The 18779-nt window shown below is 41.1% G+C and overlaps 1 protein-coding gene across 6 annotated transcripts in view; it reads right to left on the bottom strand.

The window, feature by feature from the left end:
* SCN8A (sodium voltage-gated channel alpha subunit 8) overlaps window positions 1–18779 on the bottom strand; it is a 201257-nt gene that overhangs the window by 102015 nt on the left and 80463 nt on the right. Inside the window, exon 1 of one of the 6 annotated variants that reach the window (XM_053661637.1) lies at window positions 17384–17539. The exons of the other annotated variants lie outside the window; for them this stretch is intronic. Coding sequence (XP_053517612.1) covers window positions 17384–17449 — 66 coding nt within the window. The 5' untranslated portion in view covers window positions 17450–17539. Of the gene's footprint in view, window positions 1–17383; window positions 17540–18779 lie in introns of those variants that run through there. 6 annotated transcript variants of the gene reach the window in all.

The following is an 18779-nucleotide window of genomic DNA, read 5'->3' as shown; positions in this document are numbered from 1 at the left end:
ATATTTCAAAAAGTGGACAATAACAAGTAATGTCAAGGATATGAAGCACTTACAACCCTTACACAGTACTGATAGGAAAGTGAACTGGTGCAACCACTTTGGAAAAATAGTTTGGCAGTTCCTCAAAAGTTAAACATAGACCCTGGCTGGTGTGGCTCAGTGGATTGAGTGCCAGCTTGCAAACCAAAGGGTCACAGGTTGGATTCCCAGTCAGGGCACATGCCCGGGTTGTGGGCCCAGTCCCTGGTAGGTGGCATGTGAGAGGCAACCACATATTGATGTTTCTGTCCCTCTCTTCCTTCCTTTCCCCTCTCTAAAAACAAACAAACAAATAAATCAATTATTTTTAAAGTTAAACATGGAGTTACATATAACTCAGCAGTTCTACTCTACTCCTAGCTATATACTCAGGAGAATTGAAAACAGGTTTTCATACCAAAACTTATACATAAATATTCATAAAAGCATTATTCAGAATACCCCCAAAATGAAAATAACTCAAGTGTCTACCAACTGACAAGTGGATAAACCAAATGTAGTATATCCATATAATGGAATATCATTCAGTCTTAAAAAGGGATGAAATTCTGAGGTACGCTACAATATATGCTAAATGAAATAAGCCAGACACCAAAGGACATATATTTTGTGATTCCATTTACATGAGGTATGTAGAATACGAAAATTCATAGAAACAAAGTAAAATACAGTTTTCCAGGGGCTACAGGCAGGGGGAATGGAGTTACTGTTTAAAGGTATAGAGTTTCTGTTTGGGATAATGAAAAAGTTTTGGAAATGAATAGTAGTGATAATTGTTCAACATGGTGAATATATTTAATACCAGTGCGTTGTGCACTTACAACAGTTACAATGGTAAATTTTATGTTATGTGTACTTGTCCATTAGTTGGCCTAAGAAATAATGCCTTACCGACTGTGCTCTCGGCAGTTCTACTCTCCAGTACTCCCCCTCTTCCCCACAGAGGAAAGCATTATTTTGACCTTGGACTGAGGTATACCACTTAAAATTTGTTTTTTTATTTTTTATTTTAAATTTAAATTAATTAATTATAAATATTTTATTTATTATTTAGAGAGGGGAAGGGAGGAAGAATGAGAGGGAGAGAAAACTGGTCAGTTGCCTTTCTTGGACCCCCTACTGGGGACCCAGCCAGCAACCCAGGCATATGGAATTGAACTGTCAACCCTTCAGTTTTCAGGCCAGCACTCAACCCACTGAGCCACACTGGCTGTGGAATGTATTATTTTCATTACCCTTATAACCTCCTGAGGTCCCACTTTTCAAATGATATATTTTCAAGTATTCTGAGCTCTCCCTTTTCTGAACTCATTATATATAGAGTTTGTGTCTTTCATCACTCTTCCAGCTTTTATTTATTTTTTCACCTTCCCTCTGCCCCTGAAACTACATGTTAACTTCTCACAGGGCAGAAGCCTATCCCACATTTCATCCCACAGTCCCAACACAACACCCAACCCATGAGTTTCTAATAAATAGTTGCTGGCAGATTTTTTAAAAATTCCTTTCCTCTCATCTTCCATTCTCTCCTTTCTTAATCTGGCAGTCATGCTGTTCTCTCCCTAACAGAAAAGCAGTGCTGGTATTCAGCCATACATGTTCTGGAAACACTCAATGCACCAAACCCCAGTTTACTGGCTCTGGTGGGGTCTGCTGCTGGGAAAGCCTAATTCTAAAAGCAAAAGGAAAGAGTAGACCTGGGGTCAGGTTCAACAGGTCAAGGGTCAAGCTATGACTCTTCCATATTCTGGCTTCCCAAAGAAACATGGAACTCAGGACTCTCCGGAAACTCTCTCTCTCTCTGAAGTACTTGTACTCCTGTGTGTTTCTATAGCAACTCCTTCTATGAAAATGCCAAGCCTTTTAAATAGCCTCCTCATTCAACCTCATTCTTGTGAAGTATGGGCGAAGGAGGGATTATTATCCTCTATGCATTTTACAAAAGCTCAGGAGAGGGACACCACCTATCAGAGGTCATGCCACAAAGAGCAGTATATTATACCAATTTTAGAGCCTCCTGACAGCTTCTACTGGGCCATATTGAGAGGCTATTTAGTGGCAATATGGTAGGGAATAAAACTGGTGTGGAGGATAAATTCTCTGGTGAAAGAGAAATTTGAGCCCCAGGGGTCCACTGTAGAAAACCCAACAATGAAAGAAGCACTGGCCTATGTCCCAGGACCTAAGAACCACCAAACCTTTGCAAAATCATCAACCTACCTTAAAAGAAAACAGGCAACAAGGTTTTAAAAAGTAATCTACTCTGCACCTTTTACTTCTCTTCTTTTTTAGTTTGTTCATGACAGAAAGATAGGTCTAGAAGTACAAATGAGGGTATTTCCTATCACAGAATCAGTGCTGGCATAGAGCAGGTGCTCAGTAAGTGCTGACTGGTTAATGAACAAATAAATGCTTGTATGTCTAAGGTGAAGAAAAAGGAGAAGAAAAAGGAAGGGAAGACATTAAGAAATTAAAATTGTTGGACCTTGCCTAAAGAAAAAAAACTAGGAGATACCAAGGATCCTGATTAGTACAGTGATGAGTTGGTAAGAAAAAAAAAATGACTTTTAGGGAAACTAGGACAAAAACTGTGCTTATAAGGCCCTGTAGGCCACATACTCAAGTTTTCACTGCAACAACTCAACCTTGCTACTGTAGTGCAAAGGTAACCACAGACATGTAAACAAATAAGAGTGGCTGTGTCCCAATAAAATGTTTTTATGGACAAGAAAATTTAAATTTCATATACCCTTCACATAGCAGAAAATATACTTTTGATTTTTCCCCAAACACTTAAAAATGCAAAAACCTTCTTAGCTCATGGGCCACACAAAACAAATGGCAAAGCTGATCTGGCCCATGGGTCAGCGTTGGCGGGCCCCTGGTTTACACTAATGTCAGTTCCTGACCTATGTCACACTAACGGTATTCATTAAGAATGATCTGAGTAGCTTTTTAAAAAATGCAGATTCACAAGTCCCACCCCAGAGATTCTGATTAAATAAGGTCCAGAGGAATCTGCTCACTAGGATTTAGGAACCACCAGCTCAACTCTCCTGTCACCTTGACCTAAATTCTTGGGCTCTCCTTCACCTGTTCCACCTAACTGTGTGGTCTGGGTGAGCCCCAGCATCTCTCTGGATCTCATTTTCCTCATTGATAAAATGAGACAGAGGGCTGCCTGATGGGTGTGCCTAGGTCCTTTCCAGCTCTGACATCTATGGTTCTACGATTCAGAAAATACACAGAAGCATTCAAGATTAAGTGCAACAAAGCAGTAAACCATACTTCCAAGGAAAAGCCCTATTGTTATTTATTTTTTCATGTTACATCTTGGTAGAACTCTCCCGAACTGGTTATTCTGCTTCTTCAGGTGAGTCTCTGTCAATTCCAGGGTCAACAGTACTTGATACAATCATGACAACTGTACTTATGTGGGCGGGGGGGGGGGGGCACAGAGCAGTCCCATGGCAGAACTGCACCACAGGCTGCTTCTTCCCGCCCTACTTCCCCTATTTTTATCTCAGCAGAACAGTGAATATGGGAGAGGGAATGAATAGGGATGATTGGTGATGGGATGACTTTTAAAAATAATACATGCAAGAATTCTTAAGCCACGCACATAGCTGATTAATCTCGATAATCATTAAACTGCTGGTGAGAATCCAGAAAAGGAGATTCATCCCTTTCAACACTGTGCTACCACTCCAGATCCCTTCAAGCCCAGGAGCAAGGAAGGACAGCAAGCTTTGGATGCTTACAGAATGCTTCTTAAGCAATAATCACTTGGTACCCATAAAGTCCAATACTATTTTACCTAATCTGTCTTAAATTATATCTTTGTGAAGTAAATAAGTTAAAAGGGAAACTGAAATTGGATTGTGGTTTACTGCCCAAGGGGAAATATCAGTTTATGACAACAGCCACTGAATATGTTCGAGCACAGAGCCCATTAAGAGCAATGTAGCAGCTCTTAATGAGTTACAGCATGGAATATCAATAAATGTGTCATGCTTGCATAAAGTGAACCTTCTGGAGAGCACAGGCTTTTCATTTCTAATTAGCAGTGTGCGCCTTGGACCACACAATGGAGGAGCAGTGCCATTACTGACTCAGGCTCAGACACCTTCTCTTCAGGGTCCACAGAAGGGGAGGGGCATCATAAAAGTTACAAGCACATTCACATACACACCAGACAAATCCCAGCTTACTGCAAATGCAATACAATGAACAAATGCAGCTACCGCAGTACTGCAGCACAGCCAGATTATTAGCATCTCTCACACTTACCCCAGGATTGGGTTAATTTTTAAAAACCACACGAAAGCATCAATTAAAATAATAAAGGGTACATAAATATGAAAAGATATTATAAAGAAGAGTATTCAGTGCAGGAATGGAATGTATCACAGAGCAGAAAGCTTCTTAGAGAAATGTTTGTTCTCCAGTCCCTGGTTTGCTGTAAGATACAGGGTCCAGGAGAGTGGCTCTCCACAGAAACAAGTTCGCCCTCTCCTGAGAGGTCATCATTTCAATCAGGGCAAAGTTACTTGCAGGTATTTAATGCTGTTCTGGCTATAATGAAGACCTAGGGGCTCAGAGATTTTGATAATAATCTCACAGGCAGCTGGGAACTAATATCATCTGAGTTTATCTGGCTATAAATGTTATTGACACTGACTTATAACTGTCTCCCAGAGTTTGGAACCTAGATTTTAAATTAAATGTTTGACCTCAAGAACTGCCTAACCCTCAGATTTTTAACTGACTCCTCTAGCCTTAAATTCGTGCCTGCCTAAACCTGATATCTATCTATCTATATCTACCTATCTATCTATGTCTATATCTATATCTATATCTATCTATATCTTGTCTATCCAAAGAGTATCCAGCCACATAATATGAAAAATAGACATTTATTGAAGAAGACACAAGACAGGTCTTCTGGCCAAGATGGAGGCATAGGTGGAGATGCCGTGCTTTCTCACACAACCAAGTTTAGAGACAACTAAATATTAGCAACAGAAAACATAGCCAGAACACAGAAAATTGAACTTTTCAGAAGTCTGATAATGACAAATTCTTCAGCCTGACCAGTAAGAGGGGCGAAGCCAGCAGCTGGTGGAGCCGAGTTGCACAGAAAAACTCGGTCAGATAGACTCAGGTGCACAAATCCCAGGCGTGGGGTTGCAAAGGGTGGACCCAGTGAGCACCCCAGTGAGAGACCAGCACACCAGAGAGGGCACAGGGCAGCAGGTTGACTATTGACTGTGGTCACGCATTCGTGCACAGATAAACCAGCGGGGGAGTGGGCAGTGAGACAGACCAAGCAGGCCCAAGCGGGGAGAGGCAGCAGAGGGCGCCGCCATTTCCCCGCTCTGACCTTGCCCACACATACAGCATCACAACCCAGCGACCTGAGCGGCCCTGCCCTGGTGAACACCTCAGGCTCTGCTCCTCACCCAGCAGCAGGAAACAGCAGAAGGGGCTGCCATTTCCCACTCTGACCCCGCCCCCACATACTGCCTCACAATCCAGCAACCTGGGCAGCCCTGCCCTGGTGAACACTTAAGGCTCCGCTCCTCATACTTAACAGGCGCGAACAGACCAAAAATGCCTCAAAAAGATCTCAAAGCCCCAGAGCCCATAACTCTAAGTGATGAACAAATAGCAAAATTTTCAGATGCACAGTTCAAAACACTGGTGATCAGGATGCTCACAGAACTGGTGGATTTTAGTCACAAATTAGAGGAACATTTGAAGGCTAAACTAATTGAAATGAAGGGAATTGCACAGGAAACCAAGAGTGATGAAAAGGAAACTGGGACTCAAATCAATGGAGTGAACCAGAAGGAAGAAAAAAATGGCCAAACAGGAAAATATGAAACAAGAATTCGAAAAAATGAGGAGAGGCTTAGGAACCTCCAGGACATCTTTAAACTCTCCAACATCCGAATTATAGGGGTACCAGAAGGGGGAAAGGAACAGCCACCAGTGGAAAACTTATTTCAACAAATAATAAAGGAGAATTTCCCCAATCTGGCAAAGGAAATAGACTTCCAGGAAATCCAGAAAGCTCAGAGAGTCCCAAAGAAGGTGGACCCAAGAAGAAACACACCAAGGCACATCATAATTACATTAGCCAAGATTAAAATGAAGGAGAGAATCCTAGAAGCAGCAAGAGATAAGTCACCTACAAAGGAGTCCCCATCAGACTGTCAGCAGATTTCTCAAAAGAGACCTTACAGGCAAGAAGGGGCTGGAAAGAGGTATTCCAAGTCATGAAATCCAAAGACCTACAACCAAGATTGCTCTATCCAGCAAAACTTTCATTTAGAATGGAAGGACAGATAAAGTGCTTCTCAGATAAGATCAAATTCAAGGAGTTCCTCATGATCAAGCCCTTATTATATGAAATGTTAAAGGGACTTATCTAAGAAAAAGAAGATAAAAAATATGAACAGTGAAAGGATAGCAAACTCAGTTATTAACAACCACACCTAAAACAAAAGCAAACTAAGAGGACAGCTAGATCAGGAGTGGAAACATAGAAATGAAGATCTCATGGAGGGTTAGCAACAGGGGAGTGGGAGGAGGAGAAGGGGAGAGAAGGTACAGAAAATAAGTAGCATAGACGGTAGGTAGAAAATAGATAGGGGGAGGGCAAGAATAGTATGGGAAATATAGAATCTAAAGAACTTGAGACACATGGTCATAAACTAAAGGGGGGGTAATGGTGGGGACGGGGGTTAGGGTGGAGGGGAATGAAGGGGGGAATAGAACAACTGTAATAGCATAATTAATAAAATATATTTAAAAAATAAAGAACTTGAGACACGTGGACATAAACTAAAGGGGGGGAATGGTGGGGGAGGGGTGTGCAGGCAGGGTGGAGGGGAATGAAGGGGGGAAATAGGACAACTGTAATGGCTCAATCAATAAAATATATTAAAAAAAAAAGAAGACACAAGATATAAGAAACATTGTACACAGGACAATGACACCTCAGACTCCTTCAAAATAGGCAACTTGGGACCTCACTCAGTTCCCCCAGCTTTCTCTTCCACTGTTCAAAACACTCCACAAAAGCCTTTCTTGGAATCACCATCAGCTGCCCTGTCATATTTTCTCGAATCTCACTGATGGTCTGAAATCTGTTCCCTTTCTAAGGTGACTTTAGTTTTGGGAAAAGCCAGAAGTTGCAGGGCATCGAATTTGGGCTATAGGGGAACTGAGTCACCTGGGTGATTTGATGTTTAACCAAGAATTTCTGCATGAAAAAAGCGAGGAGCAGAGTACCCCCCACCATGACACTGCCGGCACCCTCCTGTGCCATGTCTGTGGTCAGTGTTGTGTGTGTGCTGAGACCAATCAGAGCGCTTTAGAAAATCCAACATTCCTTCTTGCCCTTGTGTGATAAGAACGTCCCTGGGCCTCACGGACACCAGGGCTCCAGCTCCTGGGAGAGGAAGTCCAAAGGTTTCCTCGCAGGCACATGGCAGGAACAGGCATGTCCTGCCTCGGCCAAGGGCTGCCTGGTTGTGCGACACAGCCAGACAGGCCTGGGGCACATTCTCTCTGGGGAGGGCACAGGTGACCTGTGACGGTTGTGGCCAAGCCGGTGCTGCACCCTGTGGGGTCTGCACAGCCCCACGGCTGTGATGGAGACTGTGGCATTTCCTCACAAAGGATGACTCAGAGTCACTGTAGAACTCAAGACCTGATTCTACTAATAAAAGTGTCTTAAGATGAGCTGGAAAAAAAAATCTCCGCATGAGACGTGACACATTGTTGCAATGTGAAGCTGCCAATCACCAGTTGCCCCTGGCTGAGGACATTTTCATCATATTGCATCTCTCAACAGACAAAGAACATTGAGGTAGTACTCCTTATTGTTTGGCCCAGAGAGACATATTCATGATGGACAACACCTTTCCAATCAAAAACACAGTTAATTAGCATGGTCTTGATCTTGCTGCAACTTGGCCATGCCTTCTTCGGGTGTGGAGAACCAGGCTACTTCCATGGGGACGACTGGGCCTTCATTTCTGGATCATAGCTGCAGACCCACAATTCATCTTCGATTATGACCTTCTTGAGGAAATCTGGTTCGTTGGTAGTGGTTTGAATCAAGTCATTAGCAACTGCAGCGTGATGTATGTCCCTTCTGCTCTGGTAGCAGAAATCACAGAATGAGTTTTGACATGTTGTGTGCCAAGATCCTGCATCAAATTCTCAGACACAGTAGTTTTTGGAGTATACCGATCAGTTTCTAGTTCTCACACTGTCATTCACTGATCTTCATTGACTGCAGCCCGTACACAATCAACAATCTCAGGTGTTCTGCTTCTTGCAATCCTTCCAGAATGTGGACCACTTTCCACAGATTCTCGACCACCTCTGAAGTGTTTGTGCCACACCTTTACTTGTGCTGTACTCATTGCATCTTCCCTGAAAGCCTTCCGAATCATCCCAATGGTTTCCATGGAGGAATGTTCAAGCTTAACACTAAATTTGATGCAGATTTTTGCCCTACTTGCTCAGTCATTTTGAGTGTGACGGCCACACCATACACATGCTCATTCAGTGACAACTACCGCCCCCAGTGACTAGTACAGTGAAGTCGTCATTGTTCACATATGTATATTCTAGTCTACTCTCCTTGGCTGCCAGGCTACATCGATGTCACACAAACCATTCTTGTTATATTAACAATGGCTGGACTTTTCCAGACAGAACGTGTGTGTGTGTGTGTGTGTGTGTGTGTGTGTGTGTGACCTTATGCTCCTAGATCTATGTACTTCTTCAGAACCAGGCAACTGGCCAGTTATAATAGCTGCTAGCTCTTTCCTGCTTAACTATAAATTCTTAATTATTAAATTATAAATGCTTAATTCTGGTACAGTTTACCAGGGGCAAAACCTTTCTGCCTATTGATTTGAATGTGAATATACAGAGAAGTAGTCTTCTACCCAGTAATAACATAAATGTAGCTGATCTGAAGAATAGCTACAGTAGGGATGACAGTAACAGCCAGCTGCTCACTGATCAAAAGATATTTGGCATTCACTTCCAAGTACCTATCTACACAGACAGTATAGCAGGCAACCAAAAAAGAAGTCCTTCCCAATATTCTGTTTTAATAAAGGAAAACATAATCCTGAATTTAACAGATTCTACATCAGACTAAAAAGCTGTTCAGAAATAAATGATCTGTACTGTCAAAACAACTATACCATGTTGAACAGAGCCCTGACCTTCTTAAAAAATTATATTTTATTGTTCAGGCTATTACAGTTGTTCCAATTTTTTCCCCTTTGACCCCCTCTACAGTCTCCCCAAACTCCCTCAGATAATCCCCGCCCCGTTGTCCATGTCCATGGGTCATGCATATATGTTCTTTGGTTACTCTGTCCCCTATGCTTTACTTTATACCCCCTTGGCTATTCTGTAACTACCAATTTGTACTTTTTAATCCCATCACATTTTTCACCCATCCCCCTCCCATCTGGCAACCATCAAAATGTTCTCTGTATCTATGATTCTGTTTCTCTTCTACTTGTTCATTTATTTTGTTTTAGATTCAATTGTTAATAGATATGTATTTATTGCCATTTTATTGATCATGTTTTTGATCTTCTTAAAGAAGACTCTTTAACATTTCATATAATACTGGCTTGGTGGTGATGAACTCCTTTAGTTTTTTCTTGTCTGAGAAGCACGTTATCTGTTCTTTGATCCTAAATGGTAGCTTTGCTGGATAGAGTAATCTAGGTTGTAGGTCCTCGCTTTTCATCACATTGAAAACATCTTGCCAGCACCTTCTTGCTTGCAAAGTTTCTTTTGAGAAATCAGCTGACAGTCTTATGGGAACTCCCTTATAGGTAACTAACTGCTTGTCTTTTGCTGCTTTTAAGAGTCTCTTTTTGTCTTTAACCTTTGGCATTTTAATTATGATATGTCTTGATGTGGGCCTTTTTGGGTCTATTTTTGGGGGACTCTTGAGCTTCCTGCTCTTGTATGTCTATTCCTTTACCAAGTTAGGAAAGTTTTCTGTCATTATTTTTCCAAATAGGTTTCAAATTTCTCATTCTCTCTCTTCTCCTTCCAGCAAACACATAAGACAAATGTTGGTACACCTGAAGTTTTGTTCCAGAGGCTCCTTGCATTATTCTCTTTTTTTTGGGGGGGGGAGATTCTTTTTTCTTCTTACTGTTCTGATCGGTTATTTTTTGCTTCCTCTTGTTCCAAATCGCTGATTTGATTCTCAGCTTCATCCACTCTACTGTTGATTCCCTGTAAATTGTTCTTTATTTCATTTAGTGTATCCTCCATTTCTGACTGGATCTTCTTTAAGCCACTGAGGTTCTCACTAAGTTCATTGAGCATCCTTATTACCAGTGTTTTGAATTCTGAATCCAGTAAATTGCTTGTCTACATTTTGTTTAGTTCTTTCTTTGGAGTTTTGTTCTTTTTTTTCATTTGGGCTATATTTCTTTGTCTCCTAATTTTGCCAGCCTCCCTGTGTTTATTCCTACATATTAGGCTGAACTGCTACATCTCCCAGGCTTGGCAGGGTGACCTAATATAGTAGGTATCCTGTAGGGTCCAGTGGCACAGCTTCCCCTATTGTCCAAGTGGGTACTCAAGGTGTGCCCACTGTGTGGGCTGTGTACACCCGCCTGTTGTAGTTGAGCCTTGATTGCCACTGCCTGTGTTCTGTCCAGGGTCACACAGCATAAGACAGAAAGCAATATGCAGATTGCTGCTACTTGTGCTGGGCTTGGAAGAGCCCAGTAGAGGCCAAGCTGTGAACCAAGGCCAGCTGCTGCTAGTGCCAGCCTGGGGTATCTTAGTGAGAGGTATGGGGCTTGCTGGAGCCAGCTGCTCCTTGCTTAAGAGAGTTTAGGAAAAATTGAAGCATAGGCCAAAACAAGCAGTGGTATGGAACAGCCACTTGAAACAGTTCTGGTGTGCCCAAAAGTTGGGTGGGGTGGGGCCTCAGGAAATCATCAGGATGTGATGATTACAACAGTGTAATCATCAATTACAACAATGCTTACAACAGTGTAAGCCAGGTTGATGGAGTCTCAGATATAGCACCGGCCTGCCAGTTCTGTGGGAGAGGATCTACAGAGGTTAATGGAGGCTCAGAAAAGGAACAATGACCTCTGCCAGCACATCTGGGAGAAAGCTGACCCCCAGCTCTCACCCCGGTGCTAGACAATTCAATTCCTCCCTGTATGTCCCTGGTGCCTTTCAATCTGCTGCCCCCCAACACTGAAACTCAGAGGAAGTGAGTCTCAGTAAGTCTGAGCACAGGACCTTTAAGAGGAACTGCCTGGGATTCCAGCAGTTTCTGTTTTTCATAGCCTCAATCCCCACTGGTTTTTTCCACCAGAAGTTATGGAGAACTTGTTTTCCTAGCATTAGAACCCTTTGCTGGTGTGGCTGGGACCACTCGTTCCTCAGCTGTGAGATCCCTTCTGATTTTTATCTGCCACACATGGGTTGGGAGCAGATTCTTCTGTGTCTCCGCCCCTCCTACCAGTCTTGATGTGATTTCTTCTTTAATTCCATAGTTGTAGGACTTCCATTCAGCTCAACTGAGCTCAACTGTCATTCAGAATGACAGTTCTGAATGATAGTTGATCTATAGTTTATTTGTAATTTTAATGTGGTTGAGCAAGGAGGTGAGCCATGTTTACCTATGGTGCCATCTGGGCCAGAAGTCCTGGTACCTTTCTTAATGCTAATCTGCTTAGTGCGTCCCTCAAGCAAAATCAAAACGGCAGTCTCAGTGTGTCCCAGGAAAGGCTCCAGCAAAGGCACAACTGGTCTGAACTTCCAGAGTGCCTGTGTTCCCGGCTATCCTCAGAAATACAGAACTGGAGAAGGACAGGTGGACACGAGCAGTGTTTTTCCCGTAGGCTTGTACTTCTGTTTGAACTATAGGAAAATTTAGAGTGCTCATCTTCCAAGTCTCTATTCCACGACACTGAAGTTTGAGCAAGAGAGATCTCTAAATCCTATATTTGCGTTTCATTTCTTTTAGTCATTGATAATTGTACCCATGAGTCTATTTGGAGAAATAATAGCATTTAACACATTAAGCATTTACTCAGTGGCAGACACCCTATCAGATGTGTTATACAATAACCATCTCACAACAACTATTCCATGAGTTAAGTACTATTTTATAGATGATGAAATTGAGGCAGGAAGGCTAAGTAACTTGCCTAAAACTACAAAGTTATTAAGTGGTAAAACTTAGAACTGAACTGAGGCAATATAATTCCAAAGCCTGAACTTTAAATTCATACCATATTGCAGTTTTAAAAAGTATTTATCAAATCTAAATCCTCACTTTACAGACAAGAAACCAAGCAGAGAGTGCTGTGCCCAAGCTATGGACACAGCTGGTGAGTCGGAGTAGGAGAGTTACCAGGGTCCCTGTGACCTGCGGTCTAGCCCTGGGCTCTTCTCACCACACCAAGTCATCAGATCCTACCCACAGATCAATCTAGGAATCTCTTTTACTTAATCCTTTTAACTCTGGGAAAAACTAAAGTCCCTGCATATGCCTCAGAGATCACATAACCCTTTTCTGGTGTTTTCCCAGATGTATAATACTATCGCCACACCTGTCTGTGGTGTTATAGTTTTCCAGGTGTTCCTGCATACACTTTCTCATTTGGTTTGACCTTGTAACCCCATGCCCTCCAACCCACATTTGAAGCACCTGACACCCTTCCTGCCCACCTCCTGCTCATAGGAAGCCATACTTGGCAGAACAGCAGCCCTGTGCACCTGCCTCAGTGCTGAGCCAGCATGTTGCTACTCCCCAAGGCAGGGCAGCTCTGAACCTCCTACATAGCCACTCTTCCTCACTGTCCTTCAATATGAGTTTGCCTTTGAACTTCCCCTTTATCCTCTTAGGGTACATAGACTGCAGCTGCTCTAGGGAAGAGCAAAATATAGGAATCATATAAAGTATATTAACTCCTTAATTCACTGTATTCACATTCTAGAATCTGATGTCACTCTCCTCTCTCTTACAAAACAGCAGAGCAGGGTGGTTTAGAGGCCACAAGACCCAACTCCCTTACTTATTAGCTATCATGACCTCAGGCAACTTATGTTGCTATAATTCAGATATCTCAATGATAAAACAGCAATAATGACCGGTAGATAGTACCTACTTTAATAGGCAGTTATGATAATTAAATAAACATTCACAAAAAGTCCTTAATACAGTGCCCGGCAAAGAATAAACACTCAATAACTGATTATGATGATGCTGCTGTTGTTATCACAAACTACTTCTGATCTTTGGCTCCAAATATGGGGTGCCCATTAGGAGACTCTAAGGCTAATATTCACATTGGCTAGTATTCACACACTTGATATAAGCCAGTAGAACACATGCGCATAAGCTAGTCCAGAGTCAATGGAAGGCACCTGTAGAGCTGTACTGGCTCAAAATGGGCCCCAGAGGTTTCTCAGACCTGAGAACTGTGAAGTGAGAGAAAATAAAATCTGGTTAAAATGCACATATTGGGATCCAACCCGCCTCTCTAGCCTCATCTCCTGTCTTACCAAACTACACCCCAGCTCCAGTCACAACTGGACTCACTATTTAAACAAGTCGACTTTTTTTAATCCTTACCCAAGGACATGCTTACTGATTTTAGAGAAAGGGAAAGGGAGGGAGAGATAGATGGAGAAAAACATCAATGTGAGAGAGAGAAATACCAATCAGTTGCCTTGTCACACACGCCCACCCCCCACCCCGGTCTAGGGACTGAACCTGCAACCTAGGCATGCGCCCTGACCAGGAATCACACCCACGACCTTTCAAAGCACAGGACAACACTCCACCCAACTGAGCCACACAGGCCAGGGCTAAACAACTCAACTTCTCATGTTTCTGTGCCTTTGCACGTACTGTTCTTTATACCTGAACTACTCTTTTTTCTCTTCTCCAACAAGTGAATATTTTTCTACCAGATTTTAAGACACAAAGATCAGCTCAAATATCACCTCTACTCTGAAGGTAGCCCCATCAACTCTCTCAGACAGAATTACCCTCTTACTGTGTGAGTCCCCACAAAACTTCATACTTACTTTTTCTAGAGCAGTACTGTCATTGTTCATGTATCAATATGTCTCACTGGACCCTGAGATCCTTAAAGGCAGTGGTATATCTTCTAACTATTGTGACTTCCTCAGTTTAATAAGCAGAGTACGTAATATGATGTCCATCTGGCCCAAGGTAAACAATTCATACATGTTTGTGGAATGTATGAATAACTCTTAGACATGAGGACATGAGATAGCTAAAATCAACTAACAACTCTATGCAACTTTCTGCTAGATGTATATAATTAAAACTATATCATCACCTTTTCTATCCTCTAGCTCATTTGATAACTTGATAAATCTTTCCATAATAAAAATTCATTAATTTTAGGACAAAAGTCTTCTAATTTTTTCTGTCTCAAATAACATGCTGAAGATATGGTATCTCTGAAGTAAATGCAGTAAAAAAACAAAAACAAAAACAGCCTCAACAAGCTAAGTCATGTTGAGGCATTGTAAAACAACAGAAAATTATCTAAAAAATGGCAATAGAAAACAAAAAGAAGTCATTCTGCAACAGACTCTAATGGAGACAGCATGGCAGAAAGACCATGAGTGTTGCATTTACATATCCTTGGAACTGAAACCTGGCTCTACCACACACTCACTGAGGGAATTTGAATTAAGTAAACGAAACTTTCTGCGCCATAACTTTTTCCTACTTGTAAAAATATGCAACATTCTACTGAGAGCTCTCTAATACTGGTGATCCTCAAGGACTGCAGAAAATTGGGGTGTCAATAAAGATATCTAAATGTGGGTGGTATCATCAACTAAAATAGCAGATGAAAGAAGATAAGTAGGTTTGAGGAAAGAAAATGAGTTCCGTTTTGAACAAACGTTACCTGCTGAGTTACCTGCAGGAAATCCAGATAGAGATGCCAGACAAGGTGTTGAATATTTAAGGAGTATTCTAGGCTGAAGATACAGACTCTAGAGTACTGAAAGAGTGGATGAGATCACCCAGGGAGAAAGCGTGTGCCAAATGAGAGGAACACAGACCAAAAAATGAAGCTGGGGGAATAGTAATATTTAAGGGAAAGGGGGAGAAAATGAAGGAAAAGAAATGAACAGTCTATATAGTCCTCCCTACGTAGTCCTCCCTATATAGGGAAGACTAGGCCAAGGAAACAAAAAGCTACAAGAATCACACAGTAATTTACGTTCTCAAATGTAGCACAGAGGTTCAGTGAGATAAGAACTAAATTTGAAATCATACAGGACCTAATCTTGAGAATGTCAGTAAAGAGGTAAAGATGCAGAGTCAGGCTGCAAGGATGGAGGATTAGGTGGGAGATGTGTAGGTGGTGATGGTGAGTAAAGGCTGCTCTTTAATTAAAAGTTTCAGTGGCATGAAGAGAGATTATATTAGTTGAGAATCTGAGATCAAATGGGGTTCATTAGGATGGGAGCGGCTTTGAGTATGTTTACAAGCTGAGGGGAAGAACCAATATAAGAGGGAAAGATTGAAAGTATAGACAAGAAAGGGCCCAAGTGAGAGTGAAGTTCTAGAGAAGGTAGACAGGCATTAATGGGGTCAAAATCACAGGGAGAGGGATTGACCTTGAACAGCAGATGGGACAACTCATCCTCTGAAACTGAAGGAATCTTTTATTCAAACTTGACTCAATAGATCAAACTTTGTGACCTCAACAAAATGTCTGGAATACAAGTGCCTCTTCAGAGCTTGTATCAAATTCTACTGCTATTTAGAATCAGAGTTAGCAGAATTGCCATATAATGGGGCAATCCTAATCTTAAATAGTGACAAACAGGGTTATATGTAAAGAATTTACAACTCATGTGAATTTGGAAGCACCCCTCTGTATTATAACAATACAATTTTAATTCTTAACTAAAAAAAGGAATTTAAAATATAGTTAATTTCAAATATTATCAGAACACTGCTCTTGGCAATATTTTTCTGATATATCTTCTCAAAGAATGGAAGCAAAAAAAAAATAAACAAATGGGACTACATCAAACTGAAAAGTTTTTGTGCAGCAAAGGAAGCCATCAACAAAATGAAAAAAACAACCTACCGAATGGAAGGCAATATTTGCCAATGGTACATCTGATCGGGCTTAATATCCAAAATTTATAAAGAAACTCAGACAACTCAACACCAAAAAGCCAAACTATTCAATTAAAAAGTAGGCAGATCACTTCTCATCCTTTTGGCTAAGATCAAGTGTAAAAAGTGGGCAGAGGCCCTGACCGGGTGGCTCGGTTAGTTGGAGCATCATCCCATACCGAAAGGTTGCAGGCTCCGTCCCCTGTCAGGGCACATAAGGGAGATGACTGATTGATGCTTCTCTCTCTTATTGATGGTTTTTTTTCTCTTTCTCTTTCTTCTCTCACTTTAAAATGAATAAACATATCCTTGGCTAAGGAATTTAAAAAAAAGTGGGCAAAGGACCTGAATAGGCACTTCTCCAAAGAGGACATACAGATACCAATAGACATATGAAAAAATGTTCAATGTCACTAATCATCAGAGAAATGCAAATTAAAACTTCAACAAGATATCACCTAACACCTGTCAGAATGGCTATCATCAATAAATCAGCAAACAACAAGTGTTGGCAAAAATGTGGGAAAAGGGGAACCCTCATGCATTTTGATGGGAATGCAGATTGGTGCAGCCACTGTGGAAAACAGTAAGGAAGTTCCTCAAAAAATGAAAAAAAGAACTGCCTTATGACCCAAAGATTTCACTTCTGGATGTATATCTGAAGAAACCCAAAACATTAATTTGTAAGAATATATGTACCTGTATCTTCATTGCAGCATCATTTATAATAACCAAGATATCAAAGCAACCCAAGTGTCCATCAATAGATGGGTAGACAAAAAAGCTGTGGTACATACATACAATGGAATATTAATTGACCACAAAAAAAAGGAATAAAATCTTAACCATTTGTAAGAGTAGAAAATAACGTAGAGGGTATTATGCTAAGTGAAATTGGTCAGTCATAGAAAGACAACTACCATATGATTTCACTTATATATGGAATCTAAAGAACAAAATAAACAAACAAAATAGAAATAGACTCATAGATACAGAGAACAGACTAATGGTTGTCAGAGCGGAGGAAGGTTGCAGGGTTGGGCGAAAAGGTTGAGGGATTAAGAAGTACAAATAGGCCTTGCACAGAATGGCTCAGTTGGCTGAAGCAGTGGTTGGCAGCTTTGATACCTGGTCCAGGCACGTACAATCCCCAGTCCAGGTACATACAGGGGGCAACCAATCGATGTTTCTCATATCAATGTTTCTCTCTCTCCCTTCCTCTCTCTGAAAGCAATGAAAAAATGTCCCCAGGTGAGGTTATAAAAAAACGTACAAATTGATAGTTACAAAATAGTCATAGGGACATAAAGTACAGCAAGGGAATATAGTCAATAATATTATTATAACTTTTTATGGTGCCCCGTGGATACTGGAAATACCAGGGGGACCACTTTGTAAAGTATATGATTGTTTAACCACTCTGCTGTACATCTGAAACTAATACAAAATAATACTACATGTAAACTGTAATCGAAAAACAAAACTTAAAAAAATATTGTCAGAAGATGATCATTATCACTGTAATCTTGAAACACCCTTCGACATTTAAATGTTATTATTAAATAATCCATTCAACAGGTCAGCTTTTAGAGTAAGATTTCATTACCCACAACCTGGAGAAACCATCAGAGACTAACTCCTAAAATTACCACTTGGTGAAATGTTATGGCTGAGGTTATCAGCTAGTAACACACATCCTAGAATTCAAGTAAAAGTTGCCTCTTATACACTGTGGCTCACAAGTTTGGAATCACAACTTAGTACTTGCACAAAGACAAGAAGACCTAAGGTTCTTTTCTGGAGAAAATTCAAGGCTTCTCTGCAGGTACCCCTTATAGCTCACACTGATGATAAAATGTACTGGACTCCTGCCTAGCTAGAAATCCAAAATGGGCAAACTCTCAACAGTGACAATGCTGGCTTTTAAATACCTCAGAATATCTTCATCATAGGTCCTTTTAAAGCTTATAATTTAGTACTAGCTAGAAGCCTGGTTAAGATACCAATATCTGGGTAGTCATAGAGTCTTTGGTCACATATCCTTCCTTATTCTGGATTCTCCCCAAGTTTAGTCTCTGTACTCAGAGCACCACACACCAAAGTAACTGAACCATATTATCTTTATTAATACACTTAGCATTCTTTGTAATGATGTTATTTCTTTTTTTATTATCTATCTCCCCAAAAAACAAAGTTCCAAGAGTGTACAGAACTTGTCTGTTTTATTCTAAAGGACATGGAACAGAGGATTACAGAAAATGCTCAACAGCAGTCTATCAGATAAATGACTGAATGCTCAACTCTCCTGTATCCTCCACAGTAACAAAATCCTTGATGCTAATGCATAGCGTCCACTTCCACTGTTACAGTTCAACCTTTGTTCCATCACAGCTGGTCTCTCTGTCCCAATTCTCTTTCCTGCTGGTCCACCCTTCATATCCCTGCCACATTCACTACTCTAAAACACAGCTTTGATCACATATCCTTACTCCCATTTGAAAATCTTCAGTAGTTCTCTATTGCT

Source organism: Artibeus jamaicensis, unplaced genomic scaffold (assembly GCF_021234435.1).
Source record: "Artibeus jamaicensis isolate MK-2021 breed Jamaican fruit bat unplaced genomic scaffold, CSHL_Jam_final contig_233, whole genome shotgun sequence".
Classification (NCBI taxonomy): domain Eukaryota; kingdom Metazoa; phylum Chordata; class Mammalia; order Chiroptera; family Phyllostomidae; genus Artibeus; species Artibeus jamaicensis.
Note: the sequence above shows the minus strand (reverse complement) of the source record. Positions and strands in the feature narration are given on the sequence as shown.